Here is a 23,823-nt window from a genome sequence, read left to right on the forward strand (position 1 = left end):
CTTCGGTTGGGAAAGTCGATGCTCGAAACGTGCCATCGGCTTCAAAAAAGAGAGTCGCCTTTCTCCGAGCCATCGCTTCGTGGTAAACACCGACTTGTCTCCCTCGCAGCTGCGCCGAATCAGAGAGGCTGCGCCGACCGGAGAGGACACTAAGTCGCACAAGTGCGCAACATGATTGAGTCCGGAAAATTAGCAACTCCTTTCCTTACTCATCGGGTAGTCTCCTAGGCGCCTCTCCTCGGCTCCGCCTATCGAATGGGAATGCCTAAGAGGAAAACCACACTGAGCGACGCAGAGCCCATGCAAACTTCCGCCTCCGGCCCCCGAACAACGGGCACGCAGTAGTTCATGCCTTTACCCGATCGACCCAGGACCCTCTGTTTCTCTTGTCATCCATCCACGTCCTCGGGGACTTGCAGGCCGCAATACGCAGTGTCAGCAGGAATAAGATCCGTCGATGATAGGAGAAGGGGCATGGCAGTGGCAGGTGGCAGCGGGAGCGGAAGTGGGGGAAGGGATTGGGAAGGACGTGGACGGGAGCGGGAAGATACATCAACCACAGCGCGCAGAGCCTTGACCAGCAAGCGCCGGATCAAAAAGCTCAATGTCGCACAAGGGCGGGCAAGAGGAGGTAAGGTAGATACGACGTCGCGTCACGGAGGGAATCAAACACGGCGTCGTTGGTCGAAGCTAGTTCACCTACCTCGTACATCGTCGAACCAGGATCAATGGAACAGGAATACCATATGGTAAGGTATACTCAATGGTATATTTCTGATTGTCAAACACCTGGACAGGCTAGATATCTATCTGCCCAACATCGTCCTCATTCCAACACACACATACAAGAAAGGATTGAATGTCGCCAAATGGCCATCGGAAAAAGAGTGGTGGTCCGGGAAATATCAGTCCAGTAGATCCAGTTTGTTGACATGCTTTCGATATCGTGACCCAAATTGTCCCAACATTTCTTCTGTCTCTTTTGGTATGCGCGCGACCATATATGAGAAACCCAACTTCTATAAAAAGCATCCCCCCGACGCCCACCCCTTGCACCCCTCCAACGCAACCTCACCACCAGGCGGCGGTTCCTTTTTATGAGAAAGTTGTGGTCAACGTAGCAGAAGCTCCCATGCCACCGCAACCACCGCTCGGCGAGCCATCGTAGGTACCGTAGTTGGCACCGGGTTGAGAGCCGTTTTCGCAGTTGAGCAGCTCGTAGCCGGTCATGCACACGTCGCCCGAGGAGCAGACGAAGACGCAGGTGTCCATGTCGGTAGTGCAGGATGGTCCCACGATGCTCATGGAGTGGCCGTTCATGTTGACTTCGCGCGACACGTCGACGACGCCCCACTCGCCGAAGGTGAATTCACCCCAGGTGTTGCTGGCTTGACCGTTGACGAGCTGGGTGTCACTGTAGATGGCGGTCCAGGCGCCAGAGGCACCGTCGGCGAAGGAGACCCAGGTGGATGCGTTGGAGGGCAGCGAGGCGGTGATGGTCGGTTGGACAGCGTTGATCCACGATCCGGCAACACCCCAGATGACCAGGATCAGATCCTCGCCCGAGTCGTTGATGAACTCGTTCTGGTAGGGGCCGTCCTGGCCGAACCAGGCTTGTCCGTTGGCCGAGTATGAGTTGGCACCAAGCGAGGCCACGCCCAGGGAAGTGAGTTTCGAAGCATCGGCATCGGTCAGAGCGGCGTCACGTTTCCTGCAAGTTTGACAAAGTGTCAGTCAGTCCACAGTCCATATAGGTATTTTCGTGTCACGCCAAAATGGGATGGATCCGGCCTTACTCTACATGGTCGTGCCTGCGTTTGGCATGGTTTTGCATGTGCGAGTGAACGCCAGAGACAGTGGCAGCATATGCTTGGCCAATTGCAAGGGTGGCCAGCACCAAGGAGTGGAATGTGCAGCGCATTGTGATGGGTTTGTCTTGTGTGGTTCCTGTCGCGGCTTTGACTCTTGCTTTGGGCGAGGGCTTCTTGAGGTCCGGTCAAGAAGAGATGTCGTTTGGTTATATGTTGTTGAAAAGGAGTGTTAATCGCTGGGATTGTGTGTCGATCTCAGATCGAGAGGCTGGTAAAGGAGTGTGTTGGTATAGAAAGGTAAAGAGAGCGACGACGAAGCCAACGAAGCTTTCGCGTGAAAAGAGTGAACGCGAGCTGTCTGCTGGCAGGGCTGGGGGAGAGAACGAGCGGACGACGTCCAGAAGAGAACGTCTGAATATAATCAAGCCAACACGCAGATCTGGGCGGGAAAATAGGAAGGAGAGCACAAGAGGAAAATCGACAAGGAAGAGAGACATGCAAGCAGAATGGGATGCAACAACAGAGGAGCCCACCGCAGGGGGCTAGGGAGATGGGAGATGCAGCATTCGTCGCACCCAGCCAATTGCCATGGCTGATCCCCTGGAGAAAGCCCACGGCTGTGGCGCGCCGGGTCCCAGCCCGCCCCTGTCAGTTGCCCTGGTGGGCCTCATCCTTGTGCCTGGTGTCGCCCTTTAGGCTTTGAGTCCGGCTTTGTGAAACGCCCTAGCTTCACACTGACTTCTGCCAATTTCCAGGTGCTGGGCGAATGGTGGCCATTGTTTCTCTCGCGTACCTGGCGCCAACGCTGAGCTTATCCTCTCGCCTACGTCAGCCGGCGCAAGTCGATCCGACTTTCATTTCGGGCACTTGGCCACTTTGACGGAAAAGAAGGGGCTTGGTCGTCAGGAACAGGACATGATCTTCCAATCTGAGTTCGACCGTGAGGCTGTCCAGCAACGAAACACGTCCAAGACTCTTGGAGAATGTGCAGAGCGCGATCACCTCCAAACAATGGGCTGAGGTCGTTCCAGGCTTGAGGCTGGTCGATTCAGATTCTGGCCAGCAAGGTCGAGGCGGCCTTTTCTCGCGGCCAAGAAACAAACGGGGCAACTCAGGAATGTCAATGGGGCCAGGACCACAGGCCCAGATGGTTAAAGGCCTTGATGAGTTGGCACCCTACTCGACCCGGTACCCATCAGACAATCCATACATCCCTGTGTGAATATGTGTCACACAGATACCATGTGCAGCGGGAATCCCAGCAGTCTGGCACACCCTGGCTCCAAGTCGGCCAATAGGTTCACGCAAGGATGAATTTGTTTACCAACAGCGGAAAAAATCAACCTGTTTCCATGCGCAGTTCTCGTTCAGACAGTTTGGGTCGGCTGGTGTCAGGACATCGCTGCGCAGGTGGGCTGGAAAACTCTGCTCAGTACTTGCGCTCTATCATGTGGACCCCCGGAATATGTTTTATTGAAAACCTCGAACGGGCAGACTCGGGCAAACATTGACTTTGACTGTACCGTCGTGGTGGGCTGGTACCCAATCGGCGACTTCTTTGCTTTGTGATGCCTTTGCTGAAAATCAGTGGAAGCACCGTTTCCAAGGGCTTCAGATGATATATGACGTACCGGTAAAGACGTTTGATTCTGTTTGCTCGGTTGAACGAGCTTTGCGTTGCAATCACCTTCAGATGATCGAACACTTGATATGAAGAAGCAAGATTGGTGAGTGGATTGATGCCACGCGTGAGCGATGATCTGTCATTCCTCCAGGGGACTTGCTGGGCAAAGTCCAATGCAGACCCGACTATCACCAGAAGTACCGACGAGGAGATCGCAGAAGACCGTCCGGTCTAGCAAACCTAGCAACCCTTTGGAAGGCAGCATGGACCGGGACAGTTGTCATGCACAACTGCTCGACACCTTGCTACAATCGCGGCTCACCTGCCGCATCTTGAAATGTCGGAAAACCTACCTCATTTTTTGGACTATACCGACCCGCCCAATACTAGTACTACCTACCTAGGTACCTCGTAGACACTCACGCACTCTAGTTCAGGTCCCGGTGCCGAGTCTGTCTTGACCTGTCGACAAGTTGCAACATCACGACCCCCATCATCTCACTCCCAGTCTTTGTGTGTTCGCTTCGTCAATTCGATGACGCCTGCCAGATGTGTACTGTTGGTTGACGCTAGGATCAGCTTGCTCCGCAACTATGGAAGGCCTCCGAACTCGCAATACCAAGGTATGCATGCAATGTCACGCACGCAAAGTAAGAGCTCCTCTCCTCAGACGGACGACATAGATTACTGACACGACTGGATCAGGTTAAATGTGACTTGCAAGACCGCACCGATGGGGCATGCCAGAATTGTCAAAAGGCCAACGTTATGTGCAGGTGGGTTGGATTCTAGCGCGTGAAATGAGCGCCCCCAGTTCTGAGCAGATGGAACAATCAACAGGCCTCGCGTGGGAGTTCGGCAACGCAACATGCGCTCTCACCGGGCAAGTGCCACGAGCGCGCAGTCGGCAGAGCGCTCAGAATTGCCCCCGTCTGCGTCGCCTGGATCCGTGGGCTACCTAGGAGAGGAGAGCATGATGCTTCAGAACCCCCGCGCACTCCAGCCCGACGACGAGACTGAGGCGGAGACGGCCGAGTTCTACGCAAAGGCGCTGCTGTCCACCGGCGCAGTAACCTTGCCCTCACAGATGCTGGTCGCCGCACTGACCGACGCTTATTTTGAACACATTCATCTCCACCAGCCCCTTGTAGACCGCTCGGACTTTGAGCGGTTTCAGTCGCCTCTGCTGGTGCACTGTGTCTGCATGCTTGCCAGTGCCTATGGCCACCGGCGAGGAGGCGTAAGCCAGCTAAGTGCGGCCAAGAAGTACTACCTAAAGGCCAAATTGCTCTTGGCTACCGAACATGAAAGAAATAAATTGGTGGTTCTCAAGGCGCTCTGTCTGATGACCTGTCGAAGTATGATCGAGCCGACCGTGATCTGCCTAGACAGCCTCTGGCATTGGCTGGGAGCAGCATCGCGCTATGCAATCCACATGGGTCTTCACAAAGAAGCAACCTACCGCGGCAACCAAGATGCTGGAACCCGTCGAAGGATGTGGTGGCATCTCTTCGTAAGGATAAGCCTTAATACTGTCCATTCCTGACTTGCGGCCTGTCTGGGCGCTGACATTCCTCCAAGAATCAGGACAAGCTCGTCTCCTTTTGCTATGGACGGCCGCAGATGATCCATGTGCATGATACCGACGTTCAACCGCTCTCGCAAAGCGACTTTCCCGAGGAACATCCTGACAACAACATCTTCATTGAGAGGACCAAACTTTGCATGATTTTTGGTCAGCTTGCAGATGGACGATACAATCCCAACTTGAGCTACGGAGATATCGTGCCTATTGGACAAGCCTATGAAACGTGGCTCTGCGAGCTGCCAGCCGAATTGACCCTGCAACACGCAGACTCAAAGCCCTATCGTCGAGTAGTTTCCGAGTTACACATTTTGTATTACGCCTGCTTATTGATCTACCAACTATCCTTGATGAAAGTGGAACCGGTCTCGAGCTCGGCCCGGGCAACGTTCGAAGAGTGCGTCCAGACGGCATCACACCTGATCCGGGTTTTCGAAGAGATCCATTACAGAAACGACGTGTTGTATATGGCACCGATTAACGCTTGGTTTTGTTACCTTGCCGGAGTGGTGCAAATTCGTGCCCGCGCCACCTTTTCGGGCCAAGGAGGCAGGTTTGATGACAATCTCGAAGTTGTCAGGATAGTCTTGCAGGAGCTGTCCGCCACTGTCCCAAGTTCCGCCTTGGTCCTCGGCAACCTCAAACGCGCGGAGCTTTCTGGCGGGACTTTGCCTGGGCAATATTCTGCTCAGTCCGCCAACCCACCTGCTGATGGGTTAATCAATTCTGAAGCGAACAACGAACAAAACATGACAGCCGAATCTGTCGCAGGTCCAGACGGTCGACGAAGTACTTCGAATATTCTGAGTGGTCTCGGTGAGGGAATGGACAGCAGTTCTCTCCTTTGGCCCGCTAGTCTCATTGCAGATGGCAGCGTGACTTTTGACTTCGGGGATGTTTTCGTTGACCAAATATTCCAGTACCAGTGACCTTTTGGTTGGAATTGACGATGCCGACGAAGGGATCAACTCAGAGCACGACGTGTCATACATGGTCTGACTTGACATGCTAAGTCCGGCTCGAAAAGTCTGGTCGCTGTGACTACCGACTACCGAACGGGCGTTAGCCGTTAGCCGCCTTAGTTCGCCAACACCGCGGACTCTCCCACACCCGCGAATATTTGCCCCGAACGCTCTTATTCTCAGGCGTGGACATGGAAAGACTCCCCTGCAGAGAGCTCAACGCGTGGCTCTACCGAATCGCCTACTCGGGAATTTTACCTTGGGTCCCGACCGACAGCACCCTGGTTATCTGCGTGTGTGACTCTTTCAGTCGAGGCAGGAAGAACAGTCGTAATATTTGAACCATCAGCAGATGACCGAATCGCCAAGCATATCGATGTGTTGATATTTTACTGCCACATTGTATGTCACTCATCACTTCAGATCTAATCCAGTCAGCGACAAAGCACTGCAACTACGCTCCTCGAAGCAACCTTCACCCATGGCAACCATGCGTGCAGTCGACATCAGAGGCGAGACAGGACCCGTCTCGGCCTTGTTCATCAATCCCGAAACAGCCATACCCAAGCCCACGCAGGGTCAGGCGCTGGTGAGAATCAAAGCATTTGGTCTCAACCGCATGGACCTCCTCCAGCGTGAGGGCAAGTACCCGGTCCCACCTCAAGCTCCCAAGACGATGGGCGTCGAGTTTTCAGGCATCATTGACTCGTTCGGATCTTCCGATTCCACTCTCGACTTCCGCGCCGGAGACGAGGTGTTTGGTCTGGCCTATGGCGGCGCATACGCCGAGTATATTGCCGTTAGCACGTCTATGCTCATTCACAAACCCAAAGAACTCAGCTGGGAGCAGGCTGCAGGGATCCCTGAGACCTGGATTACTGCCATCCAAGCGCTCTACTTGGTCGGTGAATATCAAGCCGGCCAGAGCGTCCTCTGGCATGCTGGGGCGAGTGGCGTTAGTATTGCTGGTATCCAACTGTCCAAGGCTGCCGGAGCGTCTGCCGTCTATATCACCGCGAGTACACAAGCTAAGATTGAGTTCTGCAAGTCCATTGGCGCGACGGAGGGGTTTAACTACAAAGAGGGCGACTGGGCGGACGCGTTGCTTGACCACACCGGTGGGAAGGGGGCAGACATGATCGTGGATTTTGTCGGCGCGGACTATTTCAAGCAGAACTTGAAAGCGGCGGCAAGGGATGGCCATATCATCAATCTGGGTTGGCTAAGCGGAACAGTTGTCAAGGGCGATGTCGATATCAGTCCCTTTCTCGGCAAGAGACTGAGGTTCGAGGGGAGCAGTTTACGGAGTCGCGATGAAGCATACCAAAAGAGACTGCGGGACCTGCTGGTCGAGCATGCGTTGCCCAGGCTGGTGGACGGGAGGTTCAAGATCTTCATCGACCGGGTCTTTGAGATGGACGAGATCCAAAAGGCGCATGCGGTCTTGGAGTCCAACCAGACCATGGGCAAACTCATATGTCGAGTGCCTTGATGTGCTTGCAAGTTGCCGCGCGTGTTGCATATATGGGGCCCCCTGGTAGACTAGACAAGACACTGTACAGGACACATATTCGAACACGCGCTGATGGCCACCTACAGTCAAGTTGAGGCCCTCGAAGTCGTAAAATTCACGCGCACCTATCATAGTTTCCTAGCTGGAGAGGTAGGTATAGATGTCTCAGGAACGCAGCTGGACTCTGACCTCAGACACGGGTAATAGCCAGATGAACCGGGCGGGCATAAATCTGCTCGTCTACTCACTCGTCTACTGTATATTACTTGTGCTGATGGGACCAGTCGGCAGGTCCCCCCCCCCCCCCCCGCCTCCCCCTTCCCACCCGGCAAACATGTGCAGGAAGGACCGCAAAAAGGGTTGAGATTCGGCTGGGAGACATACACATACACTGTTCCACAGTTACATACCCGTTTTTGTGCGTGTACTGGATGCCAGCCGTCATGGATGTCACAATGCATGCAAATCTAATTCACTCTTCACCCTCCGTTACAACGACCGATATCAAAAATCCCCATTCCCCATTCCCAGGTTTCACAGTCTCTCCATCGCGCGGTATCATCTTACACAATATACCGGAATTGCGGGTTCTGTGTGGGCGTGTGGTGTCAGACCGTGTCAGATGGGGAATTCATAACCCGGCTTGAGGGCTGCCTCCCAAAAAGGGGAGGGGGGGACAACTTACAGTTTTGTCGGTCAAGTCGTCCTCGTAGGCATGGTCAAAGGCCTCCAGCGTACCCGTCTCGTCTCTCTTCCGGTTGTCCCTGAGACAGAGGTAGCGATAGAACATGGACAAGACCACCACGGCGACCGACGTGGCCACCACGGTCGCTAGCCCTGGGGCGTAGACTGGTGCGTCTTGCGTGCGGAACGTGAGAGGCGCGACAAAGTTACCTGCAGGATTCCCACGAAAAGGTGTGTCCCCGGTCAGCCAGCAAATCCGGATGGAAACAGGGCAGGTGAGCTCGGGAATCTCGAGTCTTTGCGCCAAAGCAAGAAAAGAAAGGTTCTTACCAATGCAATAGGCAACGAAAATCCCCGACGACGCCAACGATCGCTTGGTATAGCCTGCCGTGTTGGCGATCTGGAGCCCCAGCTGAACCACGTAGCCGGCAGCGAAGCAGGGGAGGATGACAATCCCAAACATCAGGCCTCCAATGGCGTGTCTCGGGAGAGCCCAGAGCAGCACCGCGGCGAGCACAGTGACCAGTTCAGCCACCGCCATGAGATATGTCCTTATGTTCTTAAACTTGTAGGCGAGGTAGGGAATGATCAATTCGATGGTCCCGCTGGCAGACGAGAGAGAGGGTAAGCAACACCACACCCATCAACGGTCCTAAGGGCTGGCTGGCTCGAAACTTACGTGAAAAACCCCACGGGTACCACCAGGAGCAGAGAGTTGAGCGTGTTGAATCCGAACCCGGAGATGATCAGGGGCGTGAATGTCGAGACCGGAGCGTTGGCAAACATGGCCAACAGTGTGATCAGGAACATGATCCAGAATTTCAGGTCGAACAGCAATTCAATCATTTGTTCTTTTTTGAAATGCGTGTTGCGCACGCCCGAGTTGTTCGATTGCAGCCGGCTCACGGCGATGAAATGCTCGCGCTCGGTGAATCCTTTCGCGCGGATCGGATCTGGCGGGAGGTAGAAGTAGACCACCACTGACCAGAGGATAGTGATAGCGCCGATAAAGAGATACATGTACCGCCACGGGGACAGTGCACCCTTGATATGCCCGAACCCGTAGTTGATTAGGGGCGAGAAAATGGACACGTAGCCGCAGGCGCAGTACCAGACACTATTCCAGAGTCAGTCTTGTTCGATCCAGCGCCGACGATTAGCGAACTTTACTCACCCTATCCGCAGGGCTTGCTCATTCTTCTTATAGAACTGACCCACGACCAGCATGAACATCGGGCTGACTCCTGACTCGATGAATCCGAGGAAGAATCTCTGCGCGAAGAGGCCTTGCCAATTATGACATGCCGGTGTGCAGATCAGACAGATGCCCCAGGCCAAGATTATGCCCGCGGCAACTTTTTCGATGGGAAAACGCTGAGCCATGATAATGGCCGGGTAAGCCCCGGCCATGAAGCCCAGGTAGAAGATGGACGAGGCGAAGGAGAAGCGGTTGCCCACGGTGAGGTCCAGGTCGGTGCGGAGACCGAACAGTGCGGCTTGCGAGATCATGGCTTTGTCGTAGTATTGCAGGCCGTAGCAAATGACGAGGATCGGGAGGAGGCGGCGGTCGATCTTCCGCCTGAGCTGTTGCTCTTCCTTGTCGTCCCATGTTTGCGGGCCGGTGTAGCGTGCTAGGACCTTCATCCCTTCGTCATTGTGGCGGTCGTCGATGGCGATGGTGGCCTTGAGGTCTGTTTGACCCACCGCCTCCTCCAGGTGGATGGAGTTGTCCTTGGGTAAGGCTGCCATGCTGATGCCCAGAACCGACCAGGTCTAGCGACGAAGCAAGGGGGAAGCTCAAGATACTCAGTAGGCTGCGATGTAGATGAGCACGCCGAGACACATGCGCATTATGGATACCACACCGTGACTAGGAAGAGGAGCAGCTATAAATAATGAATTGATCGCAGCCGCAGAGGTACGGGAAGTAGTCTGACCATTCTCCTCAAGAGTCTGGAGACGCGGGTACCCATGGGGTGCGGAGGGTATGCCGGGTATCCATCCATCCATTGCCATGGCAGTCGGTAGTCGGTAAGGGACGATACGAGCAGAGGCTTTCTCCAATATAATGGCGCGGGTTGGACGTACTGTCTGGAGTATAGAAGGCGGAGAAGTTAGAACGGAGCCAACGGTTCTTGATTGATCTATCGTGTCTATCTATCGAAGCTCGGGTGGAACAACAAGTCGCCTAACATTCCTCATAGAGTTAGGCCAAGCACTAATACCGCCTAGTCTTCCCCGAGAGGTTGGAGCAACTCTAAGACGACTGCCGACTACCGAACCTATACCGAGTAATGAGTATTCACTGATTTCTGAAGCCGTCTCCCTTTCCCCAATCTCGGCATAAGATTCAGCTGCTCAACCGGTTTCTTATCACGGACCCTCTCTCGTCCTGTCATATATCCTCATCGGGACGACGCGGAGCTGACCGTTCTGAACATGACTTGTCTCGAGTGCCTCCGATCAAGGATTCCGTCCATGAAAACCAACCACGCGACCGATACTCCCCCCTGTATCCTCTCTGGGTTGTCGTGTTCTGAGCATCCTCTACAACACCTGGTACCATGCCAGCTGCAACCTTCTCACGGGAGAGAGGGATGATGGTGATATGGGGTGAGGTGCAAGACAAGTCGATCAACCAAGAGGATCTCAATGAATGGTGGACGTACGAGCACCTGCCGGAGCGTCTGGCGATCCCGGGATTCCGACGAGCTCGTCGCTACTACGCCGTGGCGGACGAGGATGCCAAATCCCAGTACCTGGTCTGCTACGAGGTCTCGTCCCTGGACATCTTCACCTCGCCCGCGTACATGGCCGCCCTGAACAACCCCACACCCGCCACCCAGACGTACATGCCCCTGATGGCGTCCATGAACCGTCTGGTCTGCCGCGTGGTCCAGTCGTGTTCGCGGCCCGAGTTTGGCGAATGCTCCGCGTCCGGCACGGGAGCCACGCTGGTGCTCATTACCTTCCAGCCCCCGACGTCGCAGGACCTGAGGGACGAGCTCGGCGGGTGGATCGCGGAATCCATCTGGCCGAGTCTGTCGAGCCAACACCAGAGCCTCCTCGCCATCCACCTGCTTCGGTACGACAGTTACGCCTCGCAGGCTGGCAGTTCGACCAAGTCATATGAGAAGGTCAGCTTCCAGTCGGCCGCGACGGGCGCCAGTCCCGAGAGATGGGTCATCCTGGTCGAGTTGGCCGAGCCTATCGCGGCCCCGTTTGCCAAGCATCGGGTCGTGACGCACAGCATTGTTCACAAGTTGAAGAGATTCGCCGGCGAGATTGAGTCTCAGGCATTTGGACTCATTTGTGCCTTGAGCGAGTAGTGTGGATATATCGAGTACTCAGTACAACCTGTACCCGTCAAGGCCTGGGGCAGACGAGAGTCATTACCAACTTACATCAATAGACGACAGACCAACACTGCTATCACATACCGAGTATATTGTCTACAAAGACGGTAGTATCAAACCATGCACCTATCATATGCGGGCTCTACAAGGCTACTGCGCGAGGCTACTGTGATACTCGGCGTATGAGGTACAGGGACACGCAACCGCGCAACCCGCGCAACAAAGTTTCTCCGAGCGCCGAGCCTCATCCACCCAAACGGCCGAGTCCTCAATTTCGCTTCTCCCCCCTTTTTTGCGCGAAATTGGGTCCGAGATAGACAAAGTGAATAATTACGAGTGGAGAGTGAAAGCTCAAAGCGAGATGCGGTTCATAATTTCGCTGACAATGATAAATCTCGCTCAACTTTTTCTGTCATCTAACAATATATCCATAATGCCCATACCCCACATGATCCGTCATTAGGTTACTACGCCCTTACTCCGTACGAGGTACTCGTGGCACAAAAGGTAGATAGATAGCAAACATCCTTTCCTTTCCTCCAGTCGACGTTCCTCTAAAATAATCGAAATTGTCATCTCCGTACCTCGTAAATGTCACGCTCCCCCCTGATACAAGTAGAACCGTACCAGATCCTTGTCCAGATTGGCGTCCAAGGTCTCGTGATCGTAAGCTGTGACCCTTCCTGCTGCTTTGCCACCTGGAGGGTACTTAGCATTGGCATGGTCACCAGCTCAATGCCTCGCTCTTCAAAGAACGGCCATGTTCGTTGCTGGAGATAAGGGGAAATGCGACCCGGTTCTTTCATCTTGAACCGCAGTCTACCTCGTCCTGTCGAAGTCGCTGCATGCTTTTTCATGTTGCACCGTCCAGCAGGAGTGACGGCTCGAGAGGTAGCTCAAAAACTCAACCTTGGTCCGGTTGCTGGTGCCACCGAAAATCACCGAATATCTTGAATCAAGATCCAATCAAGAAATCGGCGCCTGGAATTCATGATAACCGCCCGAACAACTGCGGTAGAAGGATTGATCAAAATGGCGGGGTTGTGGGCGGTCATGCTGGAGATCCTGATTTCCGCGACAGATCACTGGGACTGCTCTGCGAACCCGAGCTGGGTGTCTCGCTCGATCCACCACTGAGGATGCGCGCCAACCTTTCGAGCCTGAGCCGTTGGATAGGGTGATAGTAAAAAAACTTCTCTTGAAAGTTCTTCAGCACATCTAGGGTGTCGAAATCTGGATGCGTCTCCTGGAACCGTCGAATATGCTCGACAAATCCAATCTCAAAGAGCTGCTCGATGAACCACCTTTCTTCTTCACTGCCAACCATAGAACACATGGCGCCGATTGTAAGCACCCATGTCTTTAGCTGGACCAATCCTTCCCACTGGCCATGTGGTTCGTCGACTGACCAGAAAATCGTACGCAGCTTTGGTGCAATCAGGCCTCCTAGTCGCTTTAGCCCAAGTATCACCATAGACGTCAGTATCCACATTAGCAATCCGACGCGGATAGCGTCGAGGCTAGTACCTGGATATTCCAGGGCCAGGAGTCGATATCGAACAGCTGCGTGACGCCACTGTAGCCATCTCGCGGCGTGTTTTGACGCCTCCGGTGCTCCAAGCGGTGCATGATGTAACACCCACGAGCATTCCGCCGTCTCTTGTATGATCTGCACCAATTCCTTCGGAAAATGCCCGTGAAGACATAAGCGTTGCAAAGCTGGCGCGGAGCGGCTCAAATCTTGTCGGGGAGCAAGCTGAAGCTCAGGCGGCGTGATATCCCAGTACGGCCCAGGATCGTATTCGCATGGCAAGCTGCAAGGTTCTAGAAGAACAGCAGACATATGCCCGTCCCCGATGATGAACAATTCCTTCAACGCTGGGTCTGGCACATGGTGTAGGCCACCCCAAGAATCGAAGAGCGCCTTTGCTGCTTGCATATGTATCTTCGCTGCTTGATAGTTTTGCCGGTAGGCATCCGCCGCGTATAGGTGAAAGACGATTAAAAGCAATTGTTGTTTTGGAGCAGAACTGAAGCGTCGCCGCACTGCCTTCAGAGCATTAGCCATGTACTTGTCCGTTCCCTGACCCGGGACCAAGTCCACGTTCTCGACTCTGGCGGACATGCAGGCTAGCATGGCATTCATTTCAACTTCACTTTGCATGGCTCTTCGAACGACCTCCACAGCGGTAGTTTTGTGGGTGTACGACCCTCCCCGAGAGGCCCAACTCTCAGCGTGCCATACGCTCGGATGGAAGTTTTCGCAGAAATAGCGACAGAGCCTTGCGACATGTGGATCAAGTTTGACGACCGATTGGCCAAAGGGGTCGAGAGAGGTCGAGGTGATCTGAGTGATATCCTGAGGAGATGCCACGGCGCGCGGAGAATTCAGCAACACCACTGCATTCTCCACAGAAGTCTTCGCGGGCGACTTGGGTGTCTGCGGCTTGGAAGCCTTTTTGCGAACCGGGGCTTTTGACCCGGGATTTCCCCGTGTCGCTATCTCGGCGAATTTGGCACGCGGAGACGGTCGAGAAGGTAGACGTATCTGATCGCCGGTGTCATCTTGCACGGGCTCACTCTTTACGGATGGGAGAGATGGCGACAAGTCGGCGAGGACAGGATCCGGCGAAGAAGCAGCTGCACCTCCTCGAGCAGCGTTCTTCCTCGCCCTGTTCCCGGCGCGGCTGGCGCTGGTGGCAGAGCGCCGATGTCGACGACCACGCTGGACATGAGAGTTGATGGATGTCTGTTCAGCGGCATCGCTGCGGGTCAACGAGGCGCTGGCGGCGTCCTTATTGACGAATAAGAACTGAGGCGGCATCTTTTGAGGTCACGAATGGTGGAAGCTTTGTGGATCTTCATGGTCAACAGCAAACAGCGGTTGCAGTCATGGGGTCCCGAGGTCCTGGAGATGGAAGCAATGCATTGTCGATATCGGGGGTTTTCCCTTTCTGACTCTTGGTGGGCAGGGCTCCGATTGCCTTTGCAGCTTTGGGAAGCTGTGTCTGCAACTCTTGGTCGTGGTATGATGGGCCCAAGGGAAAGACGAAGCGAGGCTGGTGGGCACTGGGAACTGGGTACTGGCACTGGCACTGGGCACAATGGGTGAATAATCCGGGGTAGGCGAAAGGTGTGTGTCAGACTCTCAGAGAGGGGAAGCCAAAGGGAAGCAAGGGCAACGGGCAACGGGCAGCGGGCAGAAGATGTGGCTTTTAGCCTCGGGCCTAGAACCCGGCCCGCATCATCGCTCCGTGACGCCATTCCTGAAGCAGCCCGCGCTAGGCGATATTGGATGAAGCGCGGTGCCACGCCACCTTCCAATCGTGATTGCGTTATTACGACACCCCCAAGCAGTGCAAGCACCCACCAAGTGGCCCAACCCTTTCCATGTGGTTCCAGGTTCCTCGCTCCAACTCATGAGATAAAGGCCAATTGCGAAGACTGGTCAGATCTTTCCTCAAGGGTGTGGTGGATTTTCATCTCTCGTGTCTACCTACGGCCAGCTTCTACATGCGCGCGGTTGATATGCCTCGACGCCGCTCATACATCCATTCGCTCAAATAACACATTCAGCAACAGAGCCTCCAACAGATAAACAACTGCCCCAACTCGCCCAGATCAAGCCTCATTTTCCCTGTTGGTAAACTTCTCGTAAAACTCCAGAGTCATCGCCGCAAGGAAGCACGGGATCTGCTTCTTCTCCTTCACCCAGAAATTGATCAGATCTCGGATTTCCGCAGCAAAGGGGCTGTCGGGCCCTCCGCTTATCTTCATAGTCCCATTGTCCCCGTCGAAAATGATGTAGTGGTCGTCCTCTTCGTCCTCGCTCTCGTCTCCCAGATCATGAGGCCGTCCATAATACATACTCGAAACTTTGGCTTTTCCGTTGGGAAGAAAGTTGACTTTGTATCCAAGGACGCTCGCAATGACATCCCGGAATTCTGCAGCCTTTTGCGTCCAGATCTCTCGTTGTCGCCTCATCCGCTTTTCTTTCTCGGCCACTACCATTTCCATATCCTTGAGATCCAGCTTCAGTGCATCCACCGAGCTGGCAGGGACTACTTTGGCGTCTTCAGACCCATCACCCCTCAACTGTGTGAGAAGCGCCTTGTTTTCTTCCTTGAGCGTCCGTAACGTTGACATTTTGATCGCCTCAGCTTTAGCTGTAGGATTGTCCCGAAGCTCCAGCACTCGTGTTTTAGAGCTCTCTCGTAAGGCTTTCAGTTGTGCTTTCGTTGCTTGAAGATCCGTGGCCAGCATTTGGGACTGCTGAGCGGTCTTCTGCAACGCGATCTGGAGATTCTTGTTCTTTCTCAATAACGCACCTAGCTGTGAGTTACCTCCTTCGCCTTCGGGCTCCTGTGAATCTGCAGGTCGCTTTGTTCCGCGTGGCTCGTCAGAAACAGGAGCGGGGGCTGCAGGTGTCGCTTCAAGTTTCGATAGATCAGAGTGGAGTGTCTGCACCTCAGCCTTGTATTGATCCACCAGGTTTTCCAAGTTCTTGATCTGTTCAGACCGTTGCGCATCGAAGTTCTGGTTGTCCATCAAGACCGTCTCCTCGGCGTCAAAGGTCTTCAATTGAGCTCGGAGATATTCGACCTCTTTGACGGCAAGGACCCGTTGTCGCTCTAGTCTCTTGTAGGCTTTGTTGTCCTGGCCAGCGTCCGTCTGCGCAGTCTTCGTGGATTTCAGATTTTCCACTTCGGTGTTCAAGACTTCCTTCTCTCTTTCCAGTGCTCTGATGATCTCGTCCTTTTCTGCGAGCTCGCTTTCAACTGTGCCCAGTCTGTCCACGATTGAAGCATGCTCTATCCGTTGCTGGATAAGGGCTTTGACAACAGCCTCAGGAGACTCGAATTCGCTTTCTTGCCCGTCGCGCTGCAGAAGGCTCGTCCACGTTCTCTTTTCATCCTCGAGTATCTCTCTTTGTATCTGAGCTTCTCCCAATTGTCTCTGCACGTCCTTGAGCACTTGAAGCTCGATTTCTAAACCGTGTTTCTGTTCTTCGACGACCTCGACACTGCGGTGCGCTTCGCGCAGTCGCCGCAGCTCAGCCAGTTGTTCTCTGTTGGTTGCCTCGAGCTTTCGAATGTGTCCCATTTGTTCAGAAAGCTGGTTCTGCAGAACGTGCATCGCTTCGCTGTCTCCGGAGTGCGACCTCAGCGCGGCGACCTCGGTTTCGAGACCCTCAATTTTCGCATCCCGTTCGGACAAGCGCGTCTGTGATGACTCGAACTGCTGACCCAGATCTTCCAATTGCTGTCTGACACTGTCCACGGTCTCTTGGAGGGCTGCACGTTTTGCCTCGACATCATTGAGTTGGTGTTTGTAGTGCCTTTCTTGATCAGCGAAACGCGCCTGCGCATCCGTAGCATCTTCCTTCAAAGAGGCGGCTTGATCTTGTAGATCGCGTAATTGCCGTTCCAGCGCGGCTTTCTCGTTGATTCTCTGGTCCTGCAATTCGCGCAGTTCCTTCGCAAGCGCCTCTTGTCGCTGCGTCGCCTTTTGAGCAGCGCTTTCGGCAGTCTGATACTTTTTGAAGTCTGCATCTGCCCTCAGTTGTTGTTCCCGCAGCTCTTTCTCATGCTGCAGCGCCAGAAGACCTCGCTCCTGCTGCAGGTTCTTCAATTCGTACTCGAGGGAGTTGATCTTCGCTCGGAGATTTTCGTCTTGGCTCGGGTCTGCTCTTGAGACAGAAGGCTGGCGGAGTCGGGACTGTCTGAAGGGCTGCGAAGGATTCTCAGGTGCGCCTCCGGCGATGAAATCGTACGAAGGTTGCGTGCTTGTGAGTCGATTCTGCCCAGCTGCGGAGGTTGGTCGAGGCAGCGCTGATTGCCCGCCCGAGATGCTTTTGCGACCGGAGAGAGAGGTCCTTGAGGTCGACAAGCGCATGCGCTTGGACGCGGGCGAGCTCATGATGCTCAGTGCAGTTACAGTGAGAAAACAGACGACTAATTGGTAGATGAGGAGGCTTGGTGGAAGAGCAACTGGTTGTTTACACACTCTGCTTTCGGCCTTGGTACAGCCCACGAAAACTCCGAGGATACGCCGGATATCACCATCCCTTCCCCTTCCCTTCCCTTCAACGTCCTTCCCTTGACCTTGCATTGCCTTCAACTTCAGCATGTTTATGTACCCGCTCGCTAGGTGTGAACAGCCTCCTCCCCAGCGTAGACCACGCGAAGTCCTCAATAATCGAATGTCGCCCACGCTTCTGCATTCCTGCCTTCCTGTCTTTCTGGATGTTCTTAGTCCGAGTCGCTGGTGAGGTTTCGTTCCTTTTCACAGTGATAGCAATGCTCGGTGAGGCTGAAGCAGTCTTTAAATTTGCCGAGGAAGCATCCAAGACAAATTCCCGGCATGTCTCTGATGAATTGGTTGACAGAATCGTTCAGTTCTGCCGAGAAGTCTCGCATGCAGTATCTACAATTGTGGGTACATGCTTCCCCCTTCAGACTTTTCCAGGTAGCGTTGTTGCTGGTGAGACTTGCAGCTACGGCTCGCACGTTGTATGCCATCGTCCGCACCGTTGGCGCGCATGATGCCCCTATTTCGGGTGTAATCCCTTGATGCTTTAATTGAAGCATCAAATACCCGTACTTGTTGGATTGGCAAGTGGGTGCGGTTTCCTTGAGGGGAATTTTTCTTGCCAGGCATGCGAATATTGTCGACAGGAATCGCGATTGACACTGCGTCTGACATGTCTTCATGAGATCTGTTGATGTCAGAGAAAGCCTTGGGGACAAAAACGAATTGGAGCCCAAACCTTTGACTTCACAGCAATTTTCAGCTTCGCTAGCATCCTCACGATTACGCAAAAAAGGAAATCCTCTGAAAAGATCAGAACCCTTGTCGTTTTCCAAAATAAGCTCTCGAGACGGAACACGACGGCTGCATATAGAAGCTCCATCCTGTCATTGTCGAGCTGCGTTCTCCAGATCTCAGCATTGTAAATATTGTTCCAGTATGCCAGAGAAATTATGTCAATTTCTCCAATGACACTGGAAAGCCTGGTCAAAACACACGGCTTCAATGTTGGAATGCATAGTCGCATTTCAGCGGCCGTTATCAGCTTGAGCAGATCCGTCTTTTTGAGATGATCGACATCTTCGTATTTGTGGTGGAATATCTTGAGGAGGTTCAAGATGATTTTTGGGTCATCCTCTGGCAAGCAAATGACCTTGGTTCTTCCTTCGATGAACGATGATGACAACATGCGCGAGAACACCTCCGAGGCGAGGCTGACAACTGTTCCAGACACCTTGATGTCAAGGGCGCCCTTGCCCCTACCGACTTGGAAGAGAACATCGCCGTCGGGGACGACTTCGACTAGTTCGGCGATACGCTGTTCTTGTACGTTTCCGTCGGACTCCATGGCGTCGGCTTTCCGTTTGACCCTTGCACAACGGCGACGGAAATTGGAGTAGTCGCTGTCTAGATCAGCCATGATATTTCCGAGAGGATATTGGGACCCGCGAGAAGGAGAGGAGAGAGCGGATTGGTGTGAATGAGGGTGATGGCTTGGGAGTGGTGTGAATGGTGAAGGTTAGAAGTGAGATGGTCGAGCGAGAAGACCAAGTGAGAAGAGAAGAGGAAGTGAATTTTGTAAGTGTAAGTAATGCATTCACTCTGCCTCTAGCACTGTAGTTACTCGTTGTGCAGGGCTCCTTCCGACACAACGACACACCTCCTCTCCACCTGACATATTGACGGCAAGGTGAGTGTTGCTCCAGGCCTGCCTGCCCACCTGACTGGAGAATACAGCATCTCGACATCTTGGGTGTTTCCAATACTCCGCCATCTACCATCACCTCCACTGTTCCTGGTTTCTTCCGCCTTCGAGATCTCTCAACCTTACCCTACCCTTCGTTGTTGTCATCTCTCAAGGCGGCGCATCATCGAACTACACAGCGGCCAGAATGACCAGGGGTTGAGACACTATTCGAATCTTCGGGGGGAAGGAAGATCTAAAGCAAAAAGTCTGGAACACCAGCACGAAGAAGCGGGACTCGACAGGGCTCTACAGGCCGGCACGCCGGATCCTAGACTGACAACCTGGGTATGTCCCTTGAATGATACATCTTGTAATCATATTATCAGTCCAGGTACGAGAAAATGCACAGCAAGCTTGACCCTTTACAACACTCTCGGGCTCGCGGAGGGGAGGGCGTGTCACTTCCCACGCGTACACAATTATGCTTGACCACTGTTCGGGAATTCATTCATACCTGAGTCCAGACTCGCCAAGATGAAAAGCTGGATCATATCGTTGTTTATGCCGGAGATGGGCTCGAAGGACTACTCACAAAGGGCCGTTTCTCCCACTACCAGTACTGCGCAGAATGCCTGGGTAATAAGACATGTAAAATTGTAATGCGAAGGAAGCGAAATAGGTACGATATTGCGAGCAGATAAATAAACATGGATCTCGCTGCCCAATCCTTCCCTTCATCTCCACATATCTCCGCAAAGAGTTGCTTCGTACGAAAAGCGCGGCGCTCTTCCTTCCCCCAACAACTACATTAGATGGCGACGACTGCCACAGCCCCTGCTACTCCGAGCAACGCCCCATCAACCCGACGACACCGCCTGTGGGCAGCCTAGATGAGGCAGCGCCGCCGGTGTAGACGGCCACCAGCGAGGTGGCGTTGGGCCCCAGCCGGTGTAGCTCGATGGTGTGGCCGTAGTCGCGGTCGCCGCATAGCTGGTCGACGCTGCTGCGACGAAGGTGTTTGCCGGCGTGTAGCCACCGGGAGTATACGCAGTGGGAGAGGCAGCGGGGGTATAAGCCGGAGGAGGAGCGCCGGGGACATATGGCTGCCAAGAAGAATAACCTGGCGCACCTCCGTAAGTGGTCGCTGTGGCTACTGCGACTGTGGCAGAGTAGTGGCCGCCGTCGTGCGGCGGGTGTCCTCCCTCACCGTGCTCGTGCCCGGCAGGTCCGTACGTGGTGTATGGCTGGAGTGGTGCCGTCGGAGTGACTTTCCAAGGGCACGACGCCGTCAGGCTGGTGCCCTGGCATGTCGAGCAAGGGTAGATGACTGCAGGAGGAGCCGCCGTGGGGTTAGATAGGCAATGGATCTGGAGTTTCATTCATGTCAGTGGTGCTGTGTGGCCAAGTGGAAAGAAAAACCTTTCGTAGAGTGTGTAGGACTGACCGTTGTGGCCGTGATGAAATCCGTCACGGTAATTCCCTGCGACTCGAAAGCGCACACGTAACATGGCATCGACGGGATCGGCGTGTTGTAGATGGGTTTCTGGTAGGTCGAGAGCACACTCGTGGTGGTGTACGTGACTTATGAGATATTAGTATTGTGGACGGCAGCGAAAGAAAAGTGGAGAGGTATACTTGTGCTGGTAGGGTCAATGGTGCTGCATTGCTCGATTTCCGTCACTGACACGATGATCTCAATGCCAATGCATTTCCAGTCGGGGACGGAAGGCGTGATGTAGGGAGGGGCAGTCCAGGCTCTTTTCGATGTCGTTGTCGTAACCGGAGAGACTGTCGTGGTGGTGGGTTTCGAGCTGACAATGGGAGTTTGAGGCCTCGAGCTTGTCGACCGCGTAGTCGTTGTGTTTGTGTAGGGCTTGGATGTAGTGGTCAGGACAGACGTCGTGAAGGTTGTTGTCGTGCTTGAGGACAGGGTCGAAGAGGTCGAGGTCTATTGAATGGTTAAACAAACGAACATTAGCTGGGGCTATTGTATTTTTCCCATACCGTGGTAGAAGTCGTCGAACTGCTGGTGGTTGTGATGGACCCACAAGTGCCATCTCAATTAGCAATGCCGCTTTCACACTTGCAGCTCTTGGAACAACCGTCGCCATCCACAGTGTTGCCGTCGTCGCACTCTTCGCCGAGAGAGGGCTCAAACACCCCATTGCCGCAGCCGGCTGGCGTTGCACCACGACTCAGAATATATGGCAAACCGGAATGGCCATCACCATAGGTCTGAGTGCCAGTGGTGATAACGCCGTCTGCAATTGCCAGGGCTTGGAAACCATTCTGTCCAACAGAGGGATATGTCGAGAACGCCTCATGAGTGCTGTAGGACCAGTTCGAAAGGTCATCGTCGGTAAGGGTCTCGATGGCAGGGGACGAGGCCACGATATGAATCTCATTGTATCCTCCTGCACCATTGTTGTCCTGACCAAAGACTTTGAAGTCGCCAAAATAGGAGAGGGCCGGCACTGGAGTATCGACTTCGGCTGTGTCGTAGTATTGTGAAAGGGAGAAATACAATCCAGTCTGGGAGGAGCCGGATGCAGAGACGCCAGCGGCTGCAAACTTGATGCTGTTGTCAATGAGCACAGCCGCCCCAGCGACGCCCTGTGAGTCGTGATTAGATTGATCGGCACCTGCACCATGTCAGCGGGATAAGCTGCCCCAGGGCCGAACTGCTTTACCGTGTATGATGACGTTTCCTGTGACAGCAGGACCCCAGGTGGTGTTTGTGTCTGCCAGAACCTGGATCAGAGTCACATCGGTAGAACCGAAAGCATCACCAATGATGATTGCTTTGAAGGCTGCAAAGTCAGAGGTCTTCATGGCACGCCAGTCTGTCTCTGTGACCACCTTAGTGGTGAACCCGAGGGCAACGGCATGCTCTTCCTCGTTCCCAACCAGATTCTCTAAGAAGAGGAGGTCTTCCGCAACGACGGAGGCTACGGCTGCGAAGGCCGCTGCAAGCGCAGCGAAGCGCATGATTGAGGAAAGGAAAAGGAAAGAAAATCAGGATACCCTCTAGGAACCGTAACGAATGGCTGCAGTTGGTAGAAACGAGCGACTTGGGACAAAGAGAGCGAAAGAGAGTACCGACCGACACCAGATGTTTGAGAGCTGTGACGGCTCGCCTTTTATTGGGAAGACACCTGGTCCAAGCGACAGCCAGAAAACAGGCTGCTGTGCATCACTTTCAGGAGAGACATGGTGAGTGGCAAATAGCAATCGAGGTTGCTGAACCCAAAGAAGCCACAGAGAACTAGATGCAGAGGCAATTACCTGAGTAGATGGGCAAGGCAGAAACACCAAAACTTACACACTCCTGAAGCTCGTATAGACATTTAACAGATACTGCAACGGGTGATGGCTGACAGACAACACGAAGGCCGGCAGTCTGGATTTTTGAGATGTCGTGCCACAAACCGGGAAAATAGAAATTGTGGCGTCTCGTCCAGACTGATTCCAGCCTCACAGCCTTGTTTGACAGTCTGTAGTCGGTAAGACAGCAATCTCCCTTGCAGTCCGATATACGGGTTTCGGCCCCGTGCTTGAGCGGCCATGGGTGTCAAAATACTGGCAAGTAAGGTGCAGCCCTCGGCTCGACTATGTTGTTTGCAAACTCAATTTTCCTTTCCACAAAGTCTTGGCCGGCGTCAGGAGGTGATTGTCAGCCTTCTCAGTGACCGGTTCGATGGAAGGTGGCGGCTTTTGTGGCAGTCTCGAAAACATGCAGACCGCCAAGGAGAAATTTATGAGGTTGGGGGGATTCCGTGGACGAACAATGAGAGACACAACCTTTGGTTGAGTGCGGAGGCAGCACCAAGCGGGCATTTCTTGCGATCAGAGGAAGAAGAAGCCATGCGCAATCAATATCTTGAAGCTGTTATGCAGGGGAATGTGAGGTCCATGTGCTTAGTCTGTTGGCTGCAAATGTCGAAAGCTGGTGAGGCTATTGAAAAGGGGGAAGCGTTAATCAATGTGATGTTTACCGCGCTAGCCTGATATAGCACAACATGTCTTGGCGAAATCCCCGTGCATCCACACGCTGGTGGCGCTGACCGGGCCAAGGTTGGAGGACACAACCTAGCGATCTCTCGAGTAGTACAAGAGCTTCGATGCCGTCTTGCAGGAGTACACCGCCCGTGGCGGGCTCTCCTCATTCCCGTAGAGCGCAAGCAGTTCTTCCCAGGCGTCCCATGATTCGAGAACGCCATCCTCGCCAACCTTTCAGGTCCGCGCACCTGCTCAGACATTGTCTGGCTAACGTCAGGTAAGGTAAAGAGGGCGATACAGGAAGCCAGGTAGTCAACAAGCGACCTGGGACCGTCGAGAAGGAAAAGAGATGGAATGAGCGGCATGAAAGTTAGGTGGATTGCAGCACGAACATGCCGACGATGTATATCTCCTAGCTGCTTGCTCTGAATCTTGAACGCGTCCCAGGATGCTAAGACTCCCCTTGTATTCCTCTTTTCCCTTCCGCCGTCTCATAATTGGAGCTTCGAAATGAGTTAAAACAGGACGTCAAAATACCACATGCTAGCGACCACTGCCCCTGGCCTGCCCGG

The 23,823-nt window shown here is 53.9% G+C and overlaps 9 protein-coding genes across 9 annotated transcripts; 3 read left to right on the plus strand and 6 right to left on the minus strand.

Moving 5' to 3' along the window:
- Window positions 1-1,095: 1,095 nt before the first annotated feature.
- On the minus strand, window positions 1,096-1,921 carry Z520_00376 (uncharacterized protein; the record flags this gene model as incomplete). The annotated part of the gene is made up of 2 exons (XM_016770897.1): window positions 1,096-1,711; window positions 1,797-1,921. The coding sequence occupies 2 exons, from the start codon at window positions 1,919-1,921 to the stop codon at window positions 1,096-1,098; spliced, it is 741 nt and encodes a 246-aa protein (XP_016637807.1).
- A 2,382-nt stretch (window positions 1,922-4,303) lies between these two features.
- On the plus strand, window positions 4,304-5,949 carry Z520_00377 (uncharacterized protein; the record flags this gene model as incomplete). Its single annotated transcript, XM_016770898.1, has 2 exons — window positions 4,304-4,948; window positions 5,017-5,949. The coding sequence occupies 2 exons, from the start codon at window positions 4,304-4,306 to the stop codon at window positions 5,947-5,949; spliced, it is 1,578 nt and encodes a 525-aa protein (XP_016637808.1).
- A 523-nt stretch (window positions 5,950-6,472) lies between these two features.
- Window positions 6,473-7,474, plus strand: Z520_00378 (uncharacterized protein; the record flags this gene model as incomplete). The annotated part of the gene is made up of 1 exon (XM_016770899.1): window positions 6,473-7,474. The coding sequence occupies one exon, from the start codon at window positions 6,473-6,475 to the stop codon at window positions 7,472-7,474; it is 1,002 nt and encodes a 333-aa protein (XP_016637809.1).
- A 584-nt stretch (window positions 7,475-8,058) lies between these two features.
- Window positions 8,059-9,928, minus strand: Z520_00379 (uncharacterized protein; the record flags this gene model as incomplete). The annotated part of the gene is made up of 5 exons (XM_016770900.1): window positions 8,059-8,085; window positions 8,181-8,389; window positions 8,510-8,784; window positions 8,859-9,296; window positions 9,354-9,928. The coding sequence occupies 5 exons, from the start codon at window positions 9,926-9,928 to the stop codon at window positions 8,059-8,061; spliced, it is 1,524 nt and encodes a 507-aa protein (XP_016637810.1).
- Window positions 9,929-10,743: 815 nt separating this feature from the next.
- Window positions 10,744-11,508, plus strand: Z520_00380 (uncharacterized protein; the record flags this gene model as incomplete). The annotated part of the gene is made up of 1 exon (XM_016770901.1): window positions 10,744-11,508. One exon carries the CDS (start codon window positions 10,744-10,746, stop codon window positions 11,506-11,508), a length of 765 nt encoding a protein of 254 aa, XP_016637811.1.
- Window positions 11,509-12,586: 1,078 nt separating this feature from the next.
- Window positions 12,587-14,359, minus strand: Z520_00381 (uncharacterized protein; the record flags this gene model as incomplete). Its single annotated transcript, XM_016770902.1, has 1 exon — window positions 12,587-14,359. One exon carries the CDS (start codon window positions 14,357-14,359, stop codon window positions 12,587-12,589), a length of 1,773 nt encoding a protein of 590 aa, XP_016637812.1.
- Window positions 14,360-15,156: 797 nt separating this feature from the next.
- Z520_00382 (uncharacterized protein) lies at window positions 15,157-17,454 on the minus strand (the record flags this gene model as incomplete). Its single annotated transcript, XM_016770903.1, has 1 exon — window positions 15,157-17,454. The coding sequence occupies one exon, from the start codon at window positions 17,452-17,454 to the stop codon at window positions 15,157-15,159; it is 2,298 nt and encodes a 765-aa protein (XP_016637813.1).
- Window positions 17,455-17,961: 507 nt separating this feature from the next.
- Window positions 17,962-18,985, minus strand: Z520_00383 (uncharacterized protein; the record flags this gene model as incomplete). Its single annotated transcript, XM_016770904.1, has 2 exons — window positions 17,962-18,253; window positions 18,312-18,985. The coding sequence occupies 2 exons, from the start codon at window positions 18,983-18,985 to the stop codon at window positions 17,962-17,964; spliced, it is 966 nt and encodes a 321-aa protein (XP_016637814.1).
- Window positions 18,986-20,109: 1,124 nt separating this feature from the next.
- Z520_00384 (uncharacterized protein) lies at window positions 20,110-22,240 on the minus strand (the record flags this gene model as incomplete). The annotated part of the gene is made up of 6 exons (XM_016770905.1): window positions 20,110-20,619; window positions 20,697-20,833; window positions 20,888-21,200; window positions 21,257-21,278; window positions 21,336-21,894; window positions 21,943-22,240. 6 exons carry the CDS (start codon window positions 22,238-22,240, stop codon window positions 20,110-20,112), a joined length of 1,839 nt encoding a protein of 612 aa, XP_016637815.1.
- Between the last annotated feature and the right edge of the window lie 1,583 nt (window positions 22,241-23,823).

The sequence above is a fragment of the Fonsecaea multimorphosa genome, assembly GCF_000836435.1.
Source record: "Fonsecaea multimorphosa CBS 102226 unplaced genomic scaffold supercont1.1, whole genome shotgun sequence".
NCBI classification, from domain to species: Eukaryota; Fungi; Ascomycota; class Eurotiomycetes; order Chaetothyriales; family Herpotrichiellaceae; genus Fonsecaea; species Fonsecaea multimorphosa.